The 27054-nt window shown below is 41.9% G+C and overlaps 1 protein-coding gene across 9 annotated transcripts in view; it reads right to left on the bottom strand.

Annotated features, from left to right (window-relative positions):
• Nucleotides 1-13333, bottom strand: part of C9orf72 (C9orf72-SMCR8 complex subunit) — a 28454-nt gene extending 15121 nt beyond the window's left edge. For 2 of the 9 annotated variants that reach the window (XM_087897187.1, XM_087897194.1), the window contains exons 1-3: nt 13010-13082; nt 5112-5597; nt 3879-3938 (exon numbers count right to left, since the gene is read on the bottom strand). In XM_087897187.1, coding sequence (XP_087753313.1) covers nt 3879-3938; nt 5112-5555 — 504 coding nt within the window. In that variant the 5' untranslated portion in view covers nt 5556-5597; nt 13010-13082. Of the gene's footprint in view, nt 1-3878; nt 3939-5111; nt 5598-5829; nt 5964-8822; nt 8922-13009; nt 13083-13130 lie in introns of those variants that run through there. The other 7 variants (XM_087897191.1, XM_087897190.1, XM_087897193.1 and 4 more) reach the window with 7 other exon arrangements.
• Between the last annotated feature and the right edge of the window lie 13721 nt (nt 13334-27054).

Raw genomic sequence — 27054 nt, 5'->3', positions numbered from 1 at the left:
GTTAAACGACAGTGCCACAATTAGAAATGGCCTCCTTTGGAATTTAACTAAGACATAAAAGCTCTTGGGGAACGCCATCATTACATTTCCCTTTTAAAAAGTGAGAAAACTCAGGCATGAAAAGATGTTGAATCATTAGAAAGGAACCAGGAAGGCGCCTCTCAATATCCAACCTTCACATTCAATGACATGATCCACTCAAATGCATACGAAGTTACCATGTAGAGCAAGACTCAGTAAGACAGAGATCTCCGTGGAGAGCTGGCAGAGAGTGTTGCCATTCGCTGCGTCTCTGAAACACCACTTTAAAATTTATATTTTCTGGCAACCAGTTTGCGGCATAACTGTCGCGTGTGAAACAGGAATGACACCACTTAGTTGTCACCATCTCTCCATCAGCCTATGATCACCTAAATGAGATGCTGAAACCGTTTGTCAAGTGTCTGTCCGTCTCAGCTAAACATATTTTAAAATTATTAACCACTTATATTTACTTCAGTAAGTTTTCTGCATTACTCAGGTTTCATGAAATGATTATTTAAACCCCTCACATATATTTTAAAGATAGAACCTCAAACTGAGGGCTGAGGTTGGTAAACCACTTAGTTAAGGCAGAACAGCTGCCTGGCATGGATGAGGCGCTAGGTTTAACCCTCAACACACAAACAAAAATGCACTTTCAAATTCCCTTATCAAGGAAGGCACTTAATTCCTTTGGAAAATTATCCTAATCTATAAATGTCTATGTAGATATAGACAGTTTTATTATTTCAAAAAAATTTATCTTATAGTAACCCCCAGAATAAACTACTCATGGTTTCTGTTTTTTAGAGTAATTGCTGAAACGTCTGCTTACAAACACAATTAAGACAAGGTACTCAACACTGTATGCTAAACTTCCTTCCCTGTCCAGTGACTTTGTCAGGGGACGGGTAGAAGGACCCTGAGCCGACGAGGGCTGAAGTTGTTTCTGAGCCACCGGAAGCTGCAGCACAACTCCTAACAGAGCTGCTGCGAGCACATTACGTCAGCTGCTCAAACAGAAAGCAGAAAGGGGAAGTTTTATCTCCCCTTGGGCTCAGGCATACACAGCACTTCAGATGTGGCCTGTCGGACATTCACTGTCACCGTGAGTGAATGAACAGTCTCACTGGACTGCAAGAAAAAAAACCCTTACAGGACAAATGCGGAAGAAACCAGCTCCCTGTGCTTCTCTAACTTGAACTTCTGCAGGACAATGTTTCCATTTAAAAATCTCTTTAGTTTACTCTCTGTGTACTTTCCTCCCATGGAAGGTGAGCATATTTTTTAAGTAGAACCCTAGGAGCAGAAACTCAACCTAGTAAGTACAGAACTCTGGCTTTCAAAAACAGAATCCCATAAAAATGCAAAATTTTATTTGGTTCTAAATTTCCTATGTTGAAATGACTCTCCCTAATTAGTTCAGAAATACAGTCAGAGGTTGGTGAAAGTAACTTTATTCTTGAAGACCCTGCTAACTGATCAGTAAGCAAGTAAAGATTAGACTTTTAATCCTTTAGTGTCATGTCTTGTCCCAGAATATTTCTTTCTTTTTTTCTTTTTCTTTTCTTTTTTTTTTTTTTTTTTGTTTTTGAGAAAGGGTTTCTCTTGTAGCCCTGGCTGCCCTGGAATTTGCTTTGTGGAAAGTTGGCTTTGACCTCAGAGATTCACTTGCCTCTGCCTCTCAAGTGCTGGGACACTACTGTCTGGCCCCTGAAAAGTTATTATTTACCATTCACAATAGTATAACACATAATTTTGTAAAGGTCATGTGTATATGTATCTCTGTGTGTTGCTAGGTGTGGTGGTTTGAACAGGAATGGCCTCCATAGTAGAGTCATATTGGAATGCTTGCTCCATAGGGAGTGGCACTCTTAGGAGGTGTGGCCTTCTGGAGTAAGTGTAGTCTTGGTGGAGGAAGTGTGTCACTGTGGAGGTGGGCTTTGAGGTCTCATATATGCTCAAGCCACGCCCAGTGTGGCACAGTCTCCTGATACCTGCTGATCAAAGAGCATGGTAGTGGCACACACCTTTAATCCCAGCATTCAGGAGGGGGAGGCAGGCGGGTCTCTGAGTTCGAGGCCAGCTTGATCTACAGAGTGAGGTCCAGAATATCCAGTGATAGGCAGAGAAACCCTGTCTGGAAAAAACAACAACAACAAAAAATATGTACAACTCTTTGCCTGCATGCCACTGTCATAATGGACTATGTAAGCCAGTCCCAATTAAATGTTTTCCTTTATAAGAACTGCTGAGGTCACGGTGTCTCTTCACAGCAACAGAAACCCTAACTGAGACACAAGGGATCCAACTGACATGCCATAGAGGACAGGTAAATATTCTACTACCATATTCTCAAACCCTCAGAAAAACTGTGAAACAATTACTTTCTTCAAGTGCCATTCTGTTTTAGTTAAGCTAAGGAAAATGAGACAAAAGGCCACGAGCCATGTTTAAAGACTGGAGTTCTAGAAGGAGAAATAATGACAGTGGGTGGCCTGCCAGGGTGATGGGAAGAAGTAGCCCTTTCCCGCTGGGGATTCCCCTCCCGACACCCCTTCAGAGGAACTTGTCTGCCCCACATGGATAAGGTCTGCAGTGAACTTCTACCCGGAAAGGCATTTCATCACAATCATGTTTTTAAAACTCCACTGTCGGTTCCCTACGGTCATTCAGAGTCACAGAATAAACATAGCATTCCCCAGAGTCAGGGTTACTGGAAGCCTGCATGGTAGGAGGATAGAGGATATTACCAGCAAGTTACAACAATAAAACAAACAACGCTACTAGGGAATACATACAAATAGTCTGAGTTTTAAAACGGAGAAATAAGCCTTTAAAGAAAACTGCCCGCAGCTGGGTCTGCACCCCTAGACAGACACCTCAGACGTATGCTCACTCCCTTCACATAGCTTCTTCTGTGAACACAGCTGCAGACACCTTTTCAAACTTGAATGTGCACAGGGCTTGCACAGATCTGGACCTGATGGGGTCCCAGTGTGAGGGGAAGTGGATGTAAGGCCACACCTCTAACCCAGAGACTATCTCCAATTGATAACTGCTCAGGAACGAAAATTCACTTTCTCCAAAGTTTCACTGGGCATACAAATCAGTCTAAAGCCAGGCCCCATGCCCAGCAGCAGATGGCCAGCACAAAACAAAGTCAGTGGCATTTTTGGAAGTTCTCTACTCGCAATGCCATATCAGGGCTTTCCCCCCCTTTATTACATATTATGGTTTCCAGTTTTGTGTTTTTAGTGGGATTTCTGTGTGTTTGTGTCTATATGTGATTCTTGAGCTTTTCCTTTTGTTCTTTTTTTCTTCTATTTATTTGTCTTATCCTATTCTGGTTAGTTTTCATTTTACCTAATTTACTTTATTATTATTATTTTAGAGACCTATTTATATCTGAATGAGAGAGAGAAGGAATGGGTATGGATCTGGGTGGGCTGACAAGTGGGGAAGGTTCTGGGAGGAGTTGATGGAGGGGAAACAATAAGCAGAATAGATTATATTTTTAAAAATCTATTTTCAATAACTAACTAACTAAATAAATCTCATGTATTTTCTTACTTTTACTATGAGTAAATGATCCCAAACTTATTCTGGCAGATTGAAAAAGAGTAGTCAAATACTTATTTATAGAAATAATTATCTTTTTTTTTAAATTCAAGTATTTAGATTTAGGCTGCAGAAATTTTATCCAGTTCATCCTATACAGCTTCACAAGACTTATTCACTTCCAGCCTCCCTCTGTCAAGGGAACACATCTTCAGCTCCTTGATGGAGGACCCACCCGCTTCCTACAGATGTGCGCAGAGTGGAGATGCCATGGCAGCATGTACAGTGCACTCTACCTGGTCTTCCATTCTTTCTGTGCCTTCCAACACAATTTTCTGGACATTTTCTTGTCTTTCCTAAGAAAAAGAAAATCTACTTTAACAAATCCATTTTGATGCTTGTTTATTTCTCAATGTAGATATGCTGTCATGTGTATTTCACAGGGAAATCCTTTCTACTGCAGGTGGGGGGAAAAGATGGCAATGAGAAACTATCCCAATGAGTTCACGCTCTCATACACAACATAAAATATAACCAAAGCATCTTTTATCCTACAGTAAAGAGATCAGATAATCTGGCAGAGAAGAGTCCACATAACACCTGCAGCTTCAAAAGAAAACAATTACACACGATTCAAATCGAACGAGATCGACTTGCATCTGAGGAACAGAGGAATGGCTGTTTCAGTTTTGTGTGTTTCTGGGACTGAATCTCACGAGGTAGACCAGGCTGGCAATGGACTCCAGACCTCTTGCCTGAGTCTTGAGCCCTGCGGTTACTTACCTGTGTTACTACCTGCAGCTAAGCTTCAATCTGAATGACTTTCATTAAGTATGTCAGAAACAAGGAAGTGGGTCTATAGCAGGGGTAGAGAAAACCAGTCTTAAAAAATGCTATTTCCCCTTCTAATAGGTTAGTGCTCTTATAAAATTAGTCACGCTTTCATGGACGTTCAGGATGGTATTAAACCGGAAAATAGGAAGGAGAATTAAGCTTTTTCTTCAGACATGCCAGAAATACACAGCAATGCAAATATCGAGAAAAAATAAGATTTCCTTTAGCTAAAATTGCAAATTGAAAGAAATAATTCCCTAGAGTCCATTTGGTCTATGCTCAGTTTAACAAAACTGGGAACTTGGGAAAGCAGCTTTGCTACAAAAGGCTGTGCAGCTGACAGCCTAGAAACACCTTTGAACGTTGATGCTTTCACACAGTTGTAGGGAAAAGACAGTCACACAAGAAAAGGGAAACAAACAGGATTTAGAGTAAAAGTTTCCAAAACAAATTCGGACTAAATGTTAATCCCTCTGAGCCTTAGCTTTTTATTTGCGATGGAGAGCCACTATCACATCTCCTATTACTAACGTGAAGACCTTAGTCACGAGACCAGATCTCTCTGTATTCAGGAGACACAAAACAACCGCTACCGTCTGGTTTTAGCTGCATATATTTTTCAAAACGTAAATGTAAACAGACTAGAAAAGCACTTTCAATGCCCAGGTTACCATGAACACGTAACAAACCCTTACCTTGTGCATCCATATCCTTCCTTTCCGAATGATGTGTGTTAACCTGTCAACACACACTCTGTGGAGTGGGAGGTAGAAACTAAGCTCTGTCTGCGGAAGGATAATCGACAGTCCGTAAGTGCTCCGGTCTCCGTTCCAGTTGCCGTCAAAGATTAATGAAACAATAATCACTCCTTTCTCAGATAAGACAAAAAACTTTACGTCGATAGCCCCGCTCTCTGCATTTCGAAGAATTTCTCCATTTAGAGTGTGGTTGGCGAGAAAAGTTATTTCTCCATCACTGAGAAGTACCTGTTCTGTCTTTGGAGCCCAAATGTGTCTTACTCTAGGACCAAGAATGTTATCCCAGTAAGCAAAGGTAGCTGCCAGCAATGGGGATTCACCACGCAAAGCAATCTCTGTCTTGGCAACAGCGGGAGATGGTGGTGGGCAGATAGTCGACATCCCTGCATCCCAGCTCTCACATTCTCCAAATGCTCACAAAAGCTAAACAGGAACACACAAAAACAGTGATTAGGTTCAGCCATTTAACGATATCCATTGAAACCCCAGCTGACTTAGAAAAATGTTATAACTAAAATAAAGAACAATTCTTTATTATCTCCAAACACACAGCCTACATACAATTCGAATGACTGGATATTTAGTCCCTAAACCATTTCAACTAAAGAACCAAAGAGGAAGAGGAGGACCCTGCATAAGTGAAATGGAACCTTACTTGCAAACAGGTCCAGTTAGATCAAGATGGTCCACACTGGAGCAGAATGGGTTCTACTCCATGGCTGCTGGGCTTAAGAAGAGAGAGCGGGAAGGAGAGCGAGAGCTGAGAGCGGCAGAGGGAGAGGGAGAGGGACCAGCCAAAGCAAAGCAGGCCAGCTGCATGAAGGCAAAGGGCAGGAACTGGAATGTTGAGTCTGGAAGGCAAGAGTACTGTGGATTACCGGTCACCACTAGATGTGGAAGAAACAAGGGGTCTCCCTGAAGCCTTCAGAGGATCATGTTGCTGACAATCATTTAACACTGGCATTAAGCTTAGAGTTTATGGAACTATGAGACAACAAACCCCGGCTCTTTTGAGTCCCCTAGTTTGTATTTTTGCTATAGTGTTCTTAGAAAAGTAATTATAAACCATGACTGTAGAAATACCATAAAACAGCTAAAAAGACGGAAGATCAGAACAGCAGCAGCAGAGCAAACGGCTCTGTCACTGCCGATGAGCTCTGGCTACGAAGGGACGGAAGCCCAGTACTGCACTGACAATGACACCGACACAGGCAGACGAGCACACACAAAGACGTTAATTCAGGAGGCAGGAGAGCAATGTGAAGGGCTTCTAGGCGGTTAAACTAAGTCGTGAAAGTAGAGGAGTTTCAGTTATTCAGAACACAGAGAGCAGACAGACAGAAGCGCAAACCAGCTCACAGGTAAGCAGGAGCCAGGGTGCCACATATGGATCGTCTTTCAAACACATTGCTCTGGAAGAAGAAACTATATACTATCTGTGGTGTGGGAGAATTGTCTGTATTCTGTCAATCATATTTTAATAAAACGCTGATTGGCCAGGCAGGAAGTATAGGCGGGAAAACCAGACAGGAAGTAGAGGTGATGCAATGAGAACAGGAGAATTCTGGGAAGCAGGGAGGTTCCTCTGTCACTCCTGTGCAGACCACTGAAGAGGCAACATGTAAGCTGTCACACTGAGAAAGGTACTGAGCCATTATGGCTAACATAGATAATGATAATGGATTAATATAAGTTACAAGAACTAATAAGAAGCCTGACCTAATGGGCCAATCAGCTTTATAACTTATAGAGATCTCCATGTGATTTTCCTTGGGACTTGCTGGCTTGTTGGGGTACTGGGTGGGACAGAAACCCCAACAAGCTGGCCCTCATGCTACACTATCTGTACAAAATCAATCCATTCTTACAAGTACTCTAATTAAAGAAAGACATGTCATCAAAGATTTAAAATGGAGAAAACACTTATAACAAAATGGTCGGCTCTATATTTGGTAGCAGTACAGGAAAATCTATTGGGTGAACTGCGATAAGCCTATCTCTTTGCTTGTATGATTACTCTGGGAGTGAACATTTGATCTGTAAAAAACTGATGTTCATGTAAGTACGTTTACTTGAATGTTTACCTACTGGGCTGGGAAGATCGTTCAACAGTAACGGCGCCTGTATTCAGTCCCTAAAATCCATATGGCAGACGGGCACAACTAATCCCCATTCTCTGTTTCTTTCTCTCTCTTTCTTATCTACATTTTGTCAAGAGAGTTGAGAGTCTCATGCAAAGAAGAAACGTCTATATTTAGAATGCTGAGGGAGTGTTTTTTATCATATTACGATGAGGCATACAGAACTTGGAAGACCAGTTAAGGAGTCGTTTACTCAGAAGTTTTACATGTGCACTTTTAATTTCAGAAATTTGCAGAGGTACTACTTACTTTTTAATATATGTCAGTTTGACAGACTGAAGAGACTACATGCTACATAAGATTTAAGCTTGTTTAAAATATTGGCTATTTTGGCTACAATTGGAGAAGTTAGTTTCAATGAGGGAATAGAGAAATGTAATTTGAGTAGAAGCTGTAATGGTGCCCTTGTCCTCATTAACAGCAGCAAACTGACAAAGTAACTGAACACACAACCATAAGATGATATTGCAAATACACTTCCTTTCCATGCTTTCTTTTTGTTTGTTTAAAAAGGTGAATAATTCTAGGGCAGGCCCAAATGAGAATAATGTGCATAGAAAAAATTTCCTTGAAAAATGAGGACCTCAGTGTAACATACTCAGAAGAGGACCTTCCACGGTGCATAGCCTCTGCCCAAAGGCAATTCCTCTTGTAAAAGAATGTTTTGGAATTGGACACACATCTCAGTGGTAGAGCCCTTGCTTAGCACATGCAAGGCCCTGGGTCCCATCCCCAGCACCAAAGAAAGAAAACACTTCATGTTTAAACATGTCCCACAGAATGTATACTGTAGCAGAATTCAGGCAGAACTTCTGCAGCATTACTCGCAATGACGTTTTCAGAGATAAGGCCTTAAGAAATGTTAAAGTCCTATCATTATACTTTTTCATTAGTTCAGAAGTATTTTTATCTGTCTAAAGCAGCAGTTTTTCAACCTGTGGGCTTCAACCCCTTTGGGGGTCGCAGACCCTACATATCAGATATTTACATTATGATTCATAACAGCATCAAAATTACAGTTATGAAGCAGCAATGAAAATAATTTTATGGTTGGGGTAGGCACAACACAAGGAACTGTATTTAAGAGTCATGGTGTTAGGAAGGTTGGGAGCCACCGCTCTAAAGGAACCTCTTTTGAACCAAGCACTATCTGATACTTGGTCTAAACCTTTGCCTTGAAAAGTGTCTCCATCTTCTCCCCATATTAATATGCTAATTAAATCTACCTTCTTTTTAAAAAGGTGACTAATTCTAAATACAACAGTACAATTCAAATATTTCACCACTATACCGAAAAGATAAGCACTTTTTAAAGCAGTGTTGAGCCCCAGAGCATGATCTTAAAGAATTACGGAAAAACTTTTAACTTGATTGTAAATTAAACTATTATCAGCCATCAATTTTATTTAGCCTTATTCCTAGTCTAATTATACAGAAAGGATTAAGGATCAAGGATCAAGTTGGATTGTTTAGCTTCAAATGCAGCCTGCCCCAAAACAGTACTTGCCTCTTACCCCCAGGGGATGAGCATCTAAATTGCAGAGTACATACATGTGTGTACACACGCTGTCTTCTTCTTTACATTTTATTTGCTATAAGATGTAACCTACAAATTAGACACAAAAATATTATTAACAACAAAATATAACTTAACAATGCAGCAGAATACTAACGAACTATACGAATGTGGTCTCTTCTGAAATGCCTCATTAGATTCGCTCGCCTTCCCGTGGTGACACACAGTACATGATGTGAGGGGGATGGCACAGGCCTTTCGGTACCGCTGACCTTCTGATGTGTCAGGATATGATCTTGGATCACTGGGCTGTGACAACCCTGGTGGCTGGATGTCAAGAGGAGGAAATGGTTCAGAAGTTTCCACAGCTGAAAGGTCTTCTGTCCACCTCTTTGGGAAAAACACTGTATTCGGAAGCTGGTGTCTCTTTTAAACTCGCCCGTTTGCTGCTGCAGCCGTTACAGTCCTTCGGATGACTGTATGCTGACCTCCAGCCGAGCTCTGTGTTCTGTAGCTTTGTCCTTTAATGCCTTCGCGATCTTATACACGCCGTTTTCTTCACACAGGCTGTTTCAGCTTCTTCTTCCCCTTCTGCTGATTAGTAAATACGTTCTTCTAATTCCTCATTTGTGAAAACTTCCCAGTAGCCTTCAGCATTTCCAGACATCAAGCAGACTAGCAAAGCCGTCAGCAACTTGACTTGCAACTTCTCTGTTACATTCTGTTTCTCTAGTTTACATCCATCCTTGCATCAGTGCAGGCACCCTGTGAATGGCTTAGTGCCACTGACTTCCAGAGAACTTTATGATTGATTCATTTTAATTGTGTTTATTTACTAATGATGCACATTTATTCTTATTCGTATATTTATTGTTATCATTATTGTTACTATTATTATTATGTATACTTATTTAATTGTATGTTTTGCCTGCATGTGCTTGCCTGGGGCCTGTGGAGGTATCTGGGTTCTCTGCAAGAGCAGGGGCTCCTAACCACTGAGCCATCTCTTCAGCCCCTTCAGAACTGTGGCTGAACTTTTTGAACAAGCCTACTGCTTCAACACAGCGTGCTGTCAACAGCTAATCAGAACATGGCTTCCCTAGTATGTCTCCCACCCACACACTCAACTCTTTAAAAGATATTAAATATTTATCGTGCACTGTGGTTATCACGTCGTAAAATGAGTTCAACAGCAAGACCAGTGTATCCCTTCTCCACAATTTCCCAGAAGCTTCAATCTCACCATGGATTTCATAGCCTCCTCCCCCCATTTGTGGGGAGCACTTTCGCCTTAAGAGAGGCACTTCGTGGCTTCTCTTAGGCAAATCCAAATTACCAGTATCATTATCTCCTATGCCATGAAGCTATTATTAAGTAAAATAAGGGTTACATACAAGTGACCTGGGAACTAACATGTCTACTGAGCGACTAGGAAGCAGGTGGTGTATCCAGTGTTGATACAGTGAACACAGATATACAGGACAAAGGGATCAACCATGTCCTGGGCAGGACAGAGCAGGAGGTGCAAGATACCATCAGGCTGTTCAAAACAGCATGCTGCTTAGAACTTAGAAATTCTTTATTTCAAGAATGTAGTATTTTTGGACTGTAGTTGATTGTAAATGAAATCATAAAAAAAGGAGAAATTACTATAACCTAAAAAATGAAGTATTACGGAGAAGTAAAACTAGGGGAAGCTGTAAGTATGATTTTACTAACACTTGAAGTTAGCTTTGGCAAAAATCCATATACAACTGTGCAAAAAAATTCAGTTTAAATTTAAAATTTTTTTAAAAGACCACAGGGTCTTTTGAGGGAAGCTAGGATTCAAACTGAGTGAGATGGTGGCTTGCCACTTTATAAACAGAAGGCAGGGTTTACTAGGGCTTAACCAATACATCCAAAAGTAATACCAGCGTATTTATGGTAATAAGCACGTTAACACTGTTAGCAGACAGGCACATTTGAGCTTTTTCCTTCTTCAAACAGCTACCTTTTTGTAGGCTGCGTTTAGGAAGTTCTTTGCTTACTGCTACCGTGAAGGGAATTATCCCACCACAAGGCTCTCACTTCTGCTAACAGTGCTTTACTTCTCCCAGGAAAGAGAAGCGGGACCATCAACCAGCCTCCTTAGCCAAAGAGGAACTACCCAAGGCCTCTGTAAAGGCAGTGGACTACTTGGAAGACCAGCCTTTGTCATTCTTTACACGTTAATTTTCAATTTCAGTTCAGACTCACACGTTCACGACACGACTGCGCCACCCCTCCGAGCTGCTCAGGCAGACTAACCTAACACTGTGGAACTATTCAGTTAACATGGGGCTCTAGGGAAGGCTCAAAAGATAAAATCTTATTCACTCGTTCTCTAAAGACAAATATTGGATGGTCAACATAGCCACGTAGACTATGTTACCAACTTCTTAAGTTATATTGACATTGCTCTCCCGGAACATTAAATCCTTGCTGATCAGTACAACCTGTAGTGCGGTCTTTGTTCTCTTCATTTTGTGTGGGATGAAGTAAGAGCATGGTCACCTTGAGGCAGTTCCCAACTAATTCAGAGTTCTCCTGCAGTGCCAATGTTCCGCGAAGCGCTAGTGAGCAGTGTCTAGTCAGCTAGTTAACAGACAACACTAGTTCCTCCTGACCTACAGGTGATTTTCTGAAGTTTCAGTACCTGTAGTAAACTTTAATCCAGAAATAGTAATGCAAATTTCCGGAAGAATGTAGCTTGTAGGTTTCAAACGACACATCGTGCCATGCAGTGGGAGGAGATCGCGTGCTGGCTGCTCTAAGGCTGAGAGTCCCCGTTTCGTCCAGCATAGTCACACTACCCATACAGCATACCCCACTCGTTACTTCTCTGCCCTCTTGGTTATCAGATCAGGTCCCAAGGACCCAGGTGCCTGCATCCAGGTGAGGCTTGTCTTACTCAACAGGGGTAAAAGTACAGTAAGGTACTTTGAAACAGAGATTACATTCACAGAACTTTTATTACCTCACTTCTGCAATAATTACTTTGTTATTAGTTATTTTCATCTCTTACCGGGCCTAGTCTTCTAAGCTTTACCAGGTAGGTGTATGATATGTAAAGAGGGGAAAACACCTACACTCACACGATAGTATATATAGGTGCTGCTATACACTGGGGGCCTTCTGGCATGTCTTCTTAAACATAGGGGATGATTACAATATTTCAAACATTCTGATTCTACATTATTATTAACAACCATTTATTACGGTCTTTTGTTTTCTGTGCTGTTTCTATAAGTTTCCCAAGTTGACTAATGATCCTATCACAAAGTATTTTCCAGTCTCTTCTGGGGTCCTTTGCACAAAGTAAAAGTACTATTGAGACAGACTGTGCATTAGTATTGGTGATGGACAGAAACAGTATGGGTAGGGATTTATCCACCTGCTGGGACAAAATTCTCCCGGAGCCTAATAATCCCTACATCAGAAAGAGCAATGTCTCCCGGGCAAACGTACGATTTCCCTCCTCTTCCCTTTTTCCTCTCCTGGCCAGACAGATCCTGCGTGGACAGACTTATAATCAGTGCGCTTCTCTCTGCAACTGATTACTATCAGTCAAGTGATGCCCAAGTCACAATGGTCACTTCCTTTAATAAGTCTGTGCAACCGCGGAACAGTGAAGCAACCAGGTCATGTCCCACAGAAAAGGGGAACACCCTCTCTAGAGCTGCAGCCTACGTTACTGAGCATCGGCACTCCAAGCAAACTTCTGTGAAATTTTGCCAGCGTGCTGCCGATCCCTACTCTATCCCACCCGCGCTTTCTCCTCCCTCGGTAGATCCCAATGGGTCTCAGGATCAGCGTTGTGGCTGACGCAGGGCCAGACCCCTCGGGCCCAGGCATCTGGCGGTTAGGGCCGTGCCCGCGATATTCCCAGCGGGTTACCGCAAGGGCCCGGGAGAAGCTCGGGGTTAGGGAACGCGGGCGGACAGTGGAGACGAGGCCCATCCCCATCCCCTCCGCGCCGCTGCGGCCCCCGCAACTCCAGGGATCGCTCCGCTGCAAAGCCAAGGGAGCTTTCGCTCAGGGGACAGGAAGGAATTCAGCTCGAAAAAGGAAAAAGAAAAAAAAAAATCCAGCCAGCCAGCGCCGGCCAGCAAGCCGACCGAAGCAGCAGCCCCGCTCCGCCCGCGCGTCGCACTCACCCACTCGCCGCTGCTGCGCCTCCACCGCCGGCGCAGGGACCACAACCGCAGCCCGCTCCGGGCCCGCCCCGACCACGCCCCGGACACGCCCCTTTGCGGCCCCGCCCCCCAGCCCACCGACCTCCGTGATTCCGCCGGGGTCTCTGCGGGTCTTCGCGCTCTTCTTCCCGTTTGTCTTCGGTCACGCTTGTGGAGTCAAGCTCTGAGCTGAGGCAACCGACACGCACCTCCCTCGCACACCCTCCTCGGGCTGTCTAGACACCACTCCCACAGAGCAGGAAAGGGCAACTGGGATGGCTGACACTACAGACGCCATCTTTCACGTGGGCGGAACTTGTCTCTGCTTGACGCGCCTCTGCTTCCTAGCGGGACACCGTAAGTTCCGGCTTCGCGCTTTGCATTTGTTCTGCCAGTGCCTTGCGACGCCAGTGACAGCCTGCGCGGGCGGAGGCTGATTTGCGCTTTATATCTTTTCTTCCAAACGGTGCTCAGGACAGATAGTGCCACCTGCGTTAGGGAAACCTGCTGGGCCCCAGAAAGCAGACTTAGTGGTTTAAGTAGTTTTGGTTTTGGTCAGAAGGTAGTGGTTGCTCAACAAATATTTGCTGAATGAATGTATTTCTTTTCGGCCATATGACACAGTTACTGCCAAACACTCATGCCACAACAAGCACAATTTGTAATTCCTCCTCCACTGTGCGTAGTCACCGCCCGTCTAAACGTCATTTTTGCTAAACTACACAATGCCTTTTTTTTTTTAACTTGGGAAACCGCACTACTATTTTTGATGTGTTTCATCTTTTTGGTTTTTTGGATTTTCACTACAGATGAGTAGCGTTTAACATTTTTTTCAGCAGGTTGTCATTTACAGAACAAAATACCCCTGAAGTCTACACCTTCAGTAAAAACAGACACCCCCCCCCCCGCTGGGTATTGCATGCCTTTTTAAACCCAGCAACAGCCGTCTTATCAAGTTCTTACACTGTTTTGTATTATGCTCTTCAGTCTACGTAAAGAATTATACTTCATTTATGTGTGGAGTTAAAAATACATCCGAATACATAGAACCATTTTTGGAAGGCTGGGGTTAAGAGTGAGATGCTATAGGTCAAAGTAAGTGAACTTGCAGTTAAGACAGACAAGTAAGACTAACCACCTAATGAATAAGATGAGGAATATGTTTATATACTATATCCCATACTGAAAAGTTACTACGTAGGTTTTAGGGAATCTCCCCCCTCCCCCCATACACACGGTGTTCATTTGTCTGTAGTAACCCAAAGCTGTCAAAGTAATTCATTTGATCAGTTTTTGTGATTCACACTCGATGCAGAGGACATTTGTTTGGTGTCTGTAGAACTAAGCCCTTCTCTTTTAAACTTGTCTGTGGTGATTAAAACTAACACTGCCCTTCAGAGTAAGACTAGAACTTGGATTAAGTGCCTGGGGAAAGAATACACCGTCCCAATTTTTCCTACTTCAAAATTTTGCCTAGAGACAAAAATAAACCGTATCTATCAGATATTTGATTTTGTGTGTATCAGCCATAGAACAAGTATGTTTTTATAACAGACAAACAAACACACAAAAACAAACCAAGAAAGGATTAGGGATGAAACTCAGTGGGTAGAGGGCTTGCCTAGCATGTGTGACTCCCTGGGTTGGTACCTAGCATAGTCCTCTTTCTCTCTCTCTGCCTCTCTCTCTCTAGAGAGAAATAATGAAATGTTGAGACATAAAATTCTATACGACCAGCAGGGTGATGATGGCACATGATTTTAATCCCAGCACTCCGGAGGCAGAGACAGGTGGATCTGTGTGAGTTCAAAGTCAGCCTAATCTGCAGAATGAGTTTCAGGTCAGCCAGGGCTACATAGAGAAACTCTGTTTTGAAAAATCAGAAAAGAAAAAAAAAACAAGAAGAAAAAAAGAAAAGAAAAGAAAAAGAAAAAAGAAAAAGAAAAAAGAAAAAAATTCTGTATGACCACAAGAAATGAAATGAATCCTGATATGTTGTAGAGGTCCTTTACACTGTGTGAAAATGTGTCATTGTAATTGGTTTAATACAAAGCTAAACAGCCAATAGCTAGGCAGGAGGTATAGGCAGGACTTCTGCACAGAGAGAGCTCTGAAAAGAAGAAAGGCAGGATCACCAGCAGACACAGAGGGAACAGACATGCAGGAGGAGAGGTAAAAGCCACAAGTCATGTGGCAACACATAGATGAAGATAAATTGGTCAGTTTAAGTTATAAGAGCTAATGGGACAAGCCTAAACCATAGGCCAAGCTTTTATAATTAAGAATAAGTCTACATGTTATTATTTGGAAACTGATGGTACCGGAGAAAAATCCACCTACAATGATAAAACTTACATTTTTTTCACTGTATTTTCTGACCAATGAATGGAAACTTTTACCTATGTCTGATGGAACAATTACTTAGTCATTGGTGCAGTAGCATAGTAGCTTATATATCTTTAATTGGAGTAAAACTTTCATAATCAGGAAGAAATTAAAAAGTGTGTATGCTGGCCCATAATTCTTTTGTTGCCTGAAGAGTTAGCGTAGTCTAGCACACATCTCCACATTTTTTCTCCAGGGAAACACAGAGAAGATGATGCTAAATGTGCAGGGTTGTGAGCCTTGTTATTGGGGTGGGAGATTTTTAACCCTTATTCTCTCAAACTTCCCAAATAAGCCACCTCAATTAGCTCTAGGCTGTAAGTCATGCTATAGAATTGTATCTCCAGGGCTGAAAGTGTAGTGCATTTGGTAGAGGGCTTGCCTACACCAGCCCTGGCAAGACAGCAAACAACTATAATCTGAGGCAGGAGGATTAGAAGTTCAAGGTCAACCTAGGCCATACACCAGGTTGATGGGTATGGAGTCTTTATCTGATACTCTATCTAATAAAAGAAAAAGAAAGGAGTTATCTCTTCAACCAAGACCAAGAGCTGTATCCCCCATTTCCAACCAGAATAATACCCTTAGAGATTCTATGTAGAAAAATGCTGAACTATTCATGTTTAATTAACACTCAGCAAAAGCTCTCCAACAAAGGGAGCGTTAAAGCAGAATAAGAGTTTAGGCTCCGCAATCACAGCAAACATAAGTAAGGTCATCAACCATTAACATTTGGACAGTCCTTTACTTCTTGGTGCCACAGTTTCTTCAGTGTTAGATTACTTCAGGTGGCTTAAAGGGAGGAATGAAAAACAGAATGAGAGAGAGGTCAGTCTGACCTTTTGGCAGGACTGTTTATTCATGGCAAGGGCGCATTTTGTTACCCATGTGCGTGGAATGCAAAATGCCTACAGAAAAAGAATGACTGTGGTCCTTTTAATAGGGAAGGAAATGACTACCACAGGTACATTACATTCTTTCCATCGTCTCTTCGTTCTGGAGTTGTCTCTTGCTTAGCTACAAAGGGAACTTGTAAGTGTAATCTTTTAGCAGGAAACGGCCACTCAAAAATAGAATGCCCAGTATTCTCTTGCCTGGTTGTTGTTAGGGCTGTGTGCAATCAAGCAAGCTATGAATTTAGCCCAGTACATTCTTGAAGTGATGGCTCTTCTTTCATTTTGATAACTGCTACTCAGAGATAATAGATGTAATAATAAATGATTTGCAACTCTCCTATGCTGTGCACATACTTACAGTTCTAATAAATATGTCACAACGCAGAGAACCTTCTGGCTGCATCGCGAATGTCAGTTGTCAGGGAGGCTTCTCTCCATCTTCTCGGCTAATGTGTTTCAGAAGTGTGATATGTATTGCTTCGGAGCCGAACCGAGGGCTTGCTGATTAGCTCCTACTTACCGAGATTACAGAAAATTAGATGTGACTGAGACTGGCAGGTGAACAATTTCACGGCAGATACGGATGAAGAATATTGCTATATAAACCACACTGTTCATTTAATTTCTCTTAGGTAATGTAATTGTATGTGGCTGCCTTCCTTAATCATTGACGACTTAATAAATAGGCACTTGACGATATGTTGCCGTTTGTTGAAATATGAATGGGACAACATCCAAATAAGATACCTCCGGGTGGAACCTTAGTTTGTTGAGCCAGTATGATGGAAGGATTTAGAAAAGCCCAGGGAGTTTCTGTCTGGAGCCAACACTTTTATAGTCCTAACAACACACGGGGTAACTGCTGCGCTGGCAGGAAATATCATTAGGACACAATAAACATTTCTTTTCAGCCCCTCCCAGGACTCGTGATTTTATCAACAATATCCTCAGTGAGAGAATGCCATCCTTAACCAGATATTAGCTCTTTTCCCTTCACATCGGTGCCGTGCACCTAAGGATGGAAGCCCCAAAATAGTCCCAGGAGGTAGGTTTCCTAGCTCATTGCACCCATAAAACATAGGAAAGCAAAACATCATCTTAAATCTTAGATGTTAATGTACAACCACAAAGAGAATATGACGTTATGCTTCTTTAGAGGAAGAGAGGATTTGTGGTTGTACATGTCTAACAATTTGATAGATCACAGAGGCAGCCAACAGTGCGTGTTGATGGTGTTGGTACCCATGCAGACAAGTTACAGTGATAATGCACCCTTTCCTCCAACACACTTCCTGGCCTACCTCAGAATGCCTGAGCACCTCTGTCAAGTGTTTCCACCGACTTGGAACCATTAGCAACTTTGCAGTTATATTTATATTTTATTACATCTAATGGGGCTTGGTAAGCAGGATTTTCAGTATTTAGGAGTAGTTGCCACATGTTATTTGAAACCCAAGACCGTATGCCTATAGTTGTACCTGTGGATTCATTTGCTTTTTTAGCAAATCGTATTAGAAAATGTCAAGTGTCTAATTGAAACCATTTCAACTCCTGAAAAGTGTTATACTTAAGACAATTTTCTCCTCTTCTTCCTTCTCCCCCTATACCCAAAATGAGATCACTCTGTAGCCCGCGTTGGTCTGGAACATGTGGCAATCCTCTTGCCCCAAACTTGCTTATTTGTTTTTGTAAAGAGCTTCATTTGAGAGTCAGACTCACTTGGTTTAAACCAAACAAGAAGCTTTGGGGATGCTGATGTCTTTCTTGCCACCAGTTTAGCTTCTTTCTTAGCGCCCTTCCCTTCTCGGTAGTTATTTGACTCAGGTGAGAAACAGGAAAACACAACCAATATCTCAGGGCTAGTTTAAATCATTTAGTTAAAAAATATAGTGGGTTCTTACTTTTGGTTTTTTTCTTTGTAAATGTTGTTTTCACAAATCTGTTCGTTTCTGGTCTATACAGATACAGGGCCTGATCCAACTTTAACTCTCCAGAGATACCTGTAGAATACCTGTATGAATTTCTTACTGGACCTGAACTGATTTTGCAGATCACTTGTGTAGGATCATGGTTGAGCAATCTGTACCACCTCTAGCAGCATTTTATTTGAGAAATTATTTCACACGTTTTGTGAGATTTTTTCCCATTATATTTTAATGTTATGAAAAATCATTTTTCTAAAAATGTCATTTTCTATTTTTTTCTGACATCTAGCAATACTAATTTCATATGTTCATCTTACAATTGTCAATCTAGCTGAATATCCTTTCCGGTTATATGATTTTAAAAAACACAAAAATCAAACAGATTAAATTTGCCTCAAACCAAAGCTAATAATCATTCCCTTTTGTGTCCTCCACACTTCAGTAGTGTCCAGTTTTCTTGAGTCTGGGTTCCTTGTGATGACTTCAGAGCCTCAGCATCTCTTATTTCTAGTGAGCTTTCAAGGGTTCACTCTAACCACCTTTCTCTTGCTCTTGCTGATTCACGTGCTGACTGCTCTGTGGGTCACATACCCAGCTTGAAATATCCTTACCTCTCAGTTTTGTGAAGATAAAATATTTGTTTGTTTGTTTGTTCATTTATTTATTTTGGTTTTTCACTTATTTTGGTTTTTCAAGACAGGTTTATGGTTTTTTTTTTCTCCCCTGTGTAACAGCCCTGGCTGTCCTGAAACTTGTATTGTAGACCAGGATGTTCTCGAACACATGGAACGTCACCTGCCTCTTCCTCCTGAGTATTGGGATTAAAGGCATATACCACCAGGCCTTGCTTGTGTAGGTAAGCTCTTGTCAAAAGCTATCTCTTCCACGAAATCTTCCTGTATTTTTCCAGTTGTAATGAATGACTAATTCTATTGTGTACACTTAACGTTCACTAGTAATACATAAATCAAACTTTGTCTTTACACTTGACATTTCTAGGGTAATATGGTTATCTAATATTGACAGGTATAGTAGAAGCTACTGGAAAATGCTGGGACTGATATAGAGTGTAAAGTCGTGAACTTTTCAGTCATGCCAACTGAGACAAATTTGAGTCAAACATTTTATACATTGAGTCACGAATTATCTTTGAGCCTCAAATTCTTCCTATAGAAGATGATCTTTTTGAAGACTAAGTGAGATAATCCATGTAAAGTGTTTAGCCTGATGTCTTCCCTTTGGTAAGTGAGCCACTATCAACACATGCCACATGCTAGATACTCAGTTGGTGACTGGTGAGCAAATCTATCCTGAAGACACTGAGAGGGAAGGAGAGATAAGGGAGAGAGAGAGAGAGAGAGAGAGAGGTAGAGACAGGAGAGAGACAGAGAGAGGAGGAAGGGGCAGAGCCAGAAGAAAAGGAAGGAGGAGAGAAAGCCGAAATAAGGAGGGGATGGTGTTCTTGCTTAACTTCACACCTGAAGTTTGTCAGATCTGTAATATTTATGCATTCCAGCAACCAAATCAGTGTCCATTATCAGCAAAGACACATGCACATCTCTCCCTCATTGGAGCAAAAAGCTTCCTAGAAAGCAGGGTCTTGTCTGAGTCACTTTCACCTCTCTCTGCATCTTGGCATAGTGATCATCTACGCTAGGTTCCCAATGCGAAATACAATTCAAATTCAGTAAATTTCCATTAGAAACAAGAAATTAATAAAAATATATTAATTACTGTATAGGCCTGCCTCATTCTGCAAAACATCACTAAGCTCCCAAAATGACACATACTCACATGACAATACAGGAAAGCTTAGTTTGAACGCAATTACATTTGTAGGTGACAAAACAGCAGTCCACTCCATACTCAAGGTTTCTAGATAGACAGGTCACACATGCCAAGCAACACGAATGAGAAACCATGTGGTGATCTGAATAAAAGGGGCCCCTATAGGTCCATAGGGAGTTGTGGCCTTGTTGGAGGCAGTGTGCTTCAGTCACTTCCTGCTGCCCGCTGATTTGGGTGTAGTACGCTCAGCTGTCTGTCTCTCCAGCATCACATCTACCTGCATGCCACTCTGCCATGACGATAATGGACTAAACCTCTGCACAATAAGCCACCCCCAACTAAATGTTTTCCTTATAAGAGTTGCCATGGTCATGCATTTCTTCACAGCAATAGAAACCTCACTGAAGACCCCGGCACATAGGTTTGGCCTGTACTTAGGGCCAAAGTATTTGTCATCCGTTTGAGATTTGCATATAAGATGTAATTAAGAGTTGTTTTTATAGATGTGAGGAAATTTGACAAGTTATTATCCACACAAGGGTAGTTCTCTCTGTAAGAGTAAAGGGCTAAGCTGCAGGCAGGAAAGTCTATTTCAATAACATAAGGGACGGGTTGTAGTGTTGTCGTCTTTCATCTCAACATATGTGGAGAGGTAGCCATAATAAATAGCTTATTTAGAAAATTATAGAATATCTATTTGGGCAAATCTAAGACTGAAACCGCACATGAATTTTAGATATAGGGACATCATGCTCAAGACTAGAACTTCATACTAGGGGAGTAGCTGGAAGACCTTTCATTACTTCAAATCATAGTATTTTATCAGCATTTATCTTCTCACTCATAATTGATCCGTTGTCTGCACACTTGTATCTCATGCTCTGGAATATGAAGAGAGTCAGTGTTTGCACACTGCCGGTCATGCCTCAGGACTCTCAGGTGCCTTTACTGCATAGATCTTTAAGAAAAGAAGGCACTGCATAGAAAGTGCCTTAAGAATCTGATTGGAAGACATGTTTCCTGATAATTAATTGTACATTATGAGTCAATAGATGTTTACTTGTTTTATGAACCTAGAAGGAAAAAAAGAAAAAAAAACCTAAAGGATCCATTTGATCCTTTATGTACTTTGGCATCCTCCCACCCCACCTTGAATCCAGGGCTTGTGCTTAACTAGGCAAAGCACTTTACCACCCATCTAAATTCCAGATGGAAATAATATGTGAAGCATGATTCATTAAAAACTCAGAGACAGAAATTGGGGTTCAGCCTGAAGGTCAGAAAACTAAAACAGTGAGCCACTGGCTCTTCCTCTACCTCAGTCCAAAATGGCATTCCTGCCTCAAGGAATCCTCAGAATGAGACTGAGCCTGAGAGCTATCTCCTCCTGTCTTGTATTCCTCTTTAGTTCTGGAATTAAGGGTGTGCACCACACATCTGCTCCTGGTAGCACCAATCTACTTCAAGAGGAAGATGGGCATCGAAGGTGCTTCTTATGGAGCTTGTTTAGCCATTTCTTGGACTTCTTGATAAACTGGACAAGCAGGACCCACAGAAAAATGACTACTAAACCTGCCTCAAGGTGAGATGGACCTTTGGGGTTCCTGCTTCATGAGAGAGTCTGCCAGACATTCTGCAGGACACAGAAGAAAGTGTCTGACAAACTGCCAATATAGGCAGAACTGTCTTTGAAATTCCCTGCTTCATGGAAAAGTCTGCTGGTATTATGGGCCTGTGGGCTGAAGAGTGGATGCTCCAATGATACAGAAGAACTTGGGTGACTGTCCAGACGGTAAGATGTCTCTGTCAATTCTAGAGTTTTGGAAGTTGCTTACAATGCACCTCCTGTTTATTTAGGTAATATTATATCCTTCTGGAGTCTTTGATGGAGTTGAAGAATAGATAGTTATAGTTTTCCTTAGTTATGATAAAAGATAAAGTATAACTTTTGTTATATGTAATTTTTTACTATGTTAAAATTAAAACTTTCCTTTTTATTTAAACAGAAAAGGAGAGATGATGTGGGATTTCTCTCTGTATGCTCTGATTACCATTGATAAATAAAGGAACTACTTTGGGCCTATAGCAGAGCTGTAGGGGAATAGCGCTAGGTTGGGAAAACTAAGCTGAATGCTGGGAGAGAGAAGACAGAGTCAGAGAGAAGCCATGAAGCTGCTGCTGGAGACAGACATGCTGAAACTTTCCTGGTAGTCCACAACTTCATGGTGATGCACAAATTAATGGAGATGGGTTGAATTATGATGTAAGAGTTAGCCAATAAGAAGCTAGAGCTAATGGGCCAAGCAGTGATTTAAATAATACAGTTTCTGTGTGGTTATTTTGCTTCTGGGTGGCTGGAACGAACAAGCGGCCTCCTCCTACACACCACTACCATCAAGTTTCTATGGCAAACTAGTTGGCTGCTGGGATTACAGGTGTGTGCCATTGCTGCCTGGTCTGTAAGGCTGGCCAGTGTGACTGTTTTACTTTTCTGGTTATCAGGCAAGCTTTATTTATTAAGATACAAATGAAATACATTTGCAGCATCCTTCCATCCCTGTTCCCCTTCGTTGAGAGAAGATCTTCTACTATGTAGCACAGGTGGGCCTACCATGTTGGAATTACAGGTTTGTGCCACCACACATGGCTCTTCCACATCTTCAGTTTTTATGGTCTGTTCTTGAACTCTCATATAACTAAAAAGAAAAAAAGAATCTTGGCTAGGGAGGTAAGGGCACCTGTGCAAACATGAGGACCCGAGTTCAGATCCAGGCATACACAGAAGGCCTGCATAGCCGTGTGAGTGCCTGTGACACTGTCACCGTTGGTAGGAAACAGGGGCATCACTGGGTCTTGCTGGCTGCGCAGGGACAGGTTCTGTTTCACGGGAGCAGGATAGAGAGAGATAGAGCAGGGCCCCGAGTCCTTTTCCGTTGGCCTGCACACCACACACGCCTTTTCTGTGCGTGAAGGACCCAAGTGAAGACAAAAACAAAAGAAAAGCTTGTCAAGTTGTGGAACAGATAATTTCAAACAACTAAATAGTCATTATTTTTCAACAACAGCAGCAGCAGCAAACCCACAAAATGTGTGGCTGGAATTCAGACTCAGGAGCAGGCTGTTTGAGCGCCGTCCAGCTCAGTGTTCTGAGTGCTTGTTAAAATTAATTATCATACAGCAGCCTCCCTCCCTGTGTCCAACTCCCAGAAAATGTGCTTGGTGTGGAAAAATGCAAATTGGGTTCTGAGGTAATTTTGTACTCGAGGGACAGATTTTTTTTTCAAGTCACATTACTTCATGTTGGAAAAGGTTCATTATTATTTATAAAGCAGAACAAGCCCCAAAGCCAATCCATTTTCAGCTACATTGTCACTTGCTGCATTCCAAACACCACTAAATTCCCAATTGAGGAGGCTAATTCTTTCCTTCCAGAGCCACACAACGTGCTCAGGGTGTTACCCACATAAGCGACAGCACTTTATCCAGAATAACTCTTTTTCTCTACCACCTTGTTTAATATTTTAAAATATTTATCACCATTCAATTTTGTCTCTTTGAGTAATGTTGTCCTATACTGCCAAAACACTGGGAAGTGTGGACTTCGAAGGCCATCATTATCCTGTCAACCATTCTGTGTGTCTGGCTGTGCCTCTGAAAGTATTCATTTTCTTAGTGTATTTGGTCGGTGAGATGGTTATTTTTTTATGTATGTGCATGTGTTTGCATGTGTGTGTGTGTGAGTGTGGGTACATGTATATACATGAGTAGACGGATATCAGAGGATAACTTCTGTTCTGTAGGTGGTAGAACCAGTTTTCTTCTGAGACACTGGTTCTAGAACTGGTCTGGAACTGTAGCACGGATAACAAAAGCCCAGAGACAGAAATTAGGGTTCAACCTGAAGATAAGAAAAGCCAAGCAGTCGGTCAATAGCTCTCATCTCTACCTCTGTCTGAAAATGGACGAGATCCTGTTTCCACGAATCCTGAAGACTCCACACCCCTCACTCCACACCCTTTCTGTCTCTTCCCTTTATATTCCTCTCTCCTCCCAGCCATATCGCTCCTGTCTCCCCCTCCCTAGTGCTGGGGTTAAAGGTGTGTGATCTCTTGTTTCTCTTTTAGACAGGTTCAATCTTGTGTAGCCCAGGTGGCCTTGAACTAATAGAGATCCATCTGCCTCTGTCTGGGATTAAAGGTGTGTGCCACCGCTCTCTGGCCTGTATGACTGACTATTGGCTGCTTTGCCCTGTGGTCTTCAAGCAAGTTTTATTTATTAAAACACAAATAATATACCACTATATGGATCACACAGTCTGAGTGATCAGTGAGCCCCCAAGATACACTTTTCTCTCATCCATAGCACTGGGATTTTAAGCCTAGATTTTCTTTAACATGAGTTTGGGGTAATCAAACTAAGGTACTTTATTAACTCTGCTCCAGTTTTAACTAGTATATTTAATTTAAAACACTGCCATACTTAGTTTTGACTAACCAAACATTGTTACATAGTTAATAATTCTAAATACAAAATTGATACAAGTTCAAAACCAAACAATGATGGTCCCCTCCCCTGTACTCACTTCCCCATCCTGACATAAGGACTGTACTTCAGGGCCATTTTTCTGAGTGACAGGTTTGACTTTGTGGTACAGTGTTTGTCTGTATGTCTCTGAGGTTACCATACAGTGTATTAGTGGTAAGAGATTTCCCATTTCAACATGAGGACTTCTGGCAGTCAGAACTGTATCAAGGCAGCTGTGGCGATAAATTCTGTCATGGGTTGTTCAAGGATGGGCTAGCTGTGCCGAAGAGGCCACTCAGGTATTTCATGTTCCTGTGCCAAGAGTGGACATGCAATGGCTTCTTTAAGTGTTGTATTTCCTCTTTTCCTCACTTCTTGGTTCCTGTGTTTCAAAGAGCATTCACAAACAACTCTTTGTTAAATCTAAGACAGGAACAGAAACGGGCGGCTTCCCTTCTGACGCCCCCATCCCATGCTGAGAACATGTCCTGACAGCTGCCAAAAGGAGAAACTTTGAAAATGATAGATCTGAAACTGGAAAGGAATGGAATAAATCAAGATTTTTCATAAAATATAGACTTTAATCTGACTCTTACTTTGGTAGGACTGCTTTCAGGAAAGAACGAAGCCTATTGGGGAGCCTAAGGTTGCAGTTATTCACTCTTTGGTAATTGAGTGGCAGCCTTAGCACATGGCCTGCAGACCACTCTCAGTACTGAATGCTGCTGGAGAAATCAGGACAATCGGAAAATGCTCTTTGCAACAAAGCTTTCAAGGAAAAGGTTTCATTTATACAACATCCAGGATGGGTTTTCGTTACCTTCATCTGAACCATTTCTGAACTAGTTCAAGCACAGGCCTCTTCTGCTTCAGCACGAGAGCATGGTTATTTGATTTACCCACCATTAGGCTCCTTTCAAACTTTAGAAACAAGTTGAACCACTATTGGAATATGGGTCTAACTTTTGAGAGGAAAGGATTTCAGGTCATGACTGGTTTTCCTTGCAATGTATTTCTAGATATGCTGCCTTCCTAGATGCCCAAAGCCATCAGGCAGTTGACCATGGACCAGAACTTCAAAAAAACTGAGCCCAAATAGATCTCTTCTCTTGATAAACTAATCATATCAGGTATTTTGTTATGGTAAGGGAAAGCTAACACATTTTCCAAATAGCTCAGTTCTAGGGCCAATTATGCATGCCAGGGAGCAGCTAATCTTTCAAAAACCATCTCATATCAATAGAAACATCATTACAACACAAAATCAATATTCCTCATGTTCGTGCTTACGGCTATTCTTTGATAATGACCAAAATTGTCATTTATATGGAGATGTATTCTATTCTGATAATGCTAGAGAACAGATAATGACTTTGGAGACTATCAAGATTAATGCTTCTCAGATCCACATTTACTCCTAGTCAATGTAGTATCAAAGTCACTAGTATAGTTTTTGTGAAGCTCAACAAATCTGGCCAACAAATACTATCATAGGAAGTCATTGACTGTTGTCTTTATTTCTTAAATCTGTTTCTAGGGTTCACTTTACTTTTCATTATGTGTGTGTATTGTGTCTGCATACAAGAATATGCACCTGAGTACAGATGATCACAGAGGCCGGAAGAGGAAGCAGCCTTCCCTGACACTGCAGTTGCAGATGGTTGGGAGCTGCCCAGGGTGGATTCCGGGAACTGAACTTAATGTCTTCTGAAAGAGCAGCACCCCCTCTTAGCTTCTAAGCTATCTCCCCAACACCTAAACATCTTTTTCAGTCAGAGGATACCTAAAAGAAAGTGCACAATTTGTAGGTGCACAGTTTGTGGGTGCCACAATGTCAGCTCACATGGGCAGTCACCGCCAAGTCAGGAAAAATACCATTGCTGAGATGGCTCAGTGGGTAAAGGTTCTTGCTGCCCAGCCTGAGTGCAGTTCTCAGGGCCCACGTGGTAAAAAGAGAGAATTTATTCCTGCAGCTGGTCCTCTGACCTTGACTTGTGCACAGTGGTGTGTGCATTCAGCCACTTCTCACCTACCCCAAACAAATAAAGGTAAAAAAAAAAAAAGAAATTAAAACCTTATTTGCTTCAGGAAGACATGCAATCTCTTTTCTCCATCACCGTCCTGACCCTTCTCATTAAACAGTCACTGTCTCGACAAACTAACAAGATTAGCTTTGTCCGCTTAGGAATTTTATACTGCGTAAGATTTAAGCTGCCGTAATCAGAGCTCCCAGAAACCATTCCTTCTGTGACATCGAATTCCAGAGGTAGAGTAATTGTTTCTTTGTAGGTAACTCTGTCACGTAGCTGAATGGCTTATCCTATAAATCACTACCATGAGAGCTTATTCATAATTTGCATGAGAAGTCAGCATCAAGAGGAACATTATGACCTTGTGGCCTAACACACTTAAAAAAATGGAATTATTCAGATTAAAGACAGATGAACCTTGACTGTCAATCAACCTGTGAGCCTCTGGCTCTCTGTGCTCTGCTCTAACCTTTGGATCA

Source organism: Myodes glareolus, chromosome 16, assembly GCF_982192425.1.
Source record: "Myodes glareolus chromosome 16, mMyoGla1.1, whole genome shotgun sequence".
NCBI classification, from domain to species: Eukaryota; Metazoa; Chordata; class Mammalia; order Rodentia; family Cricetidae; genus Myodes; species Myodes glareolus.
This window is presented reverse-complemented; position numbering and strand designations above follow the sequence as displayed.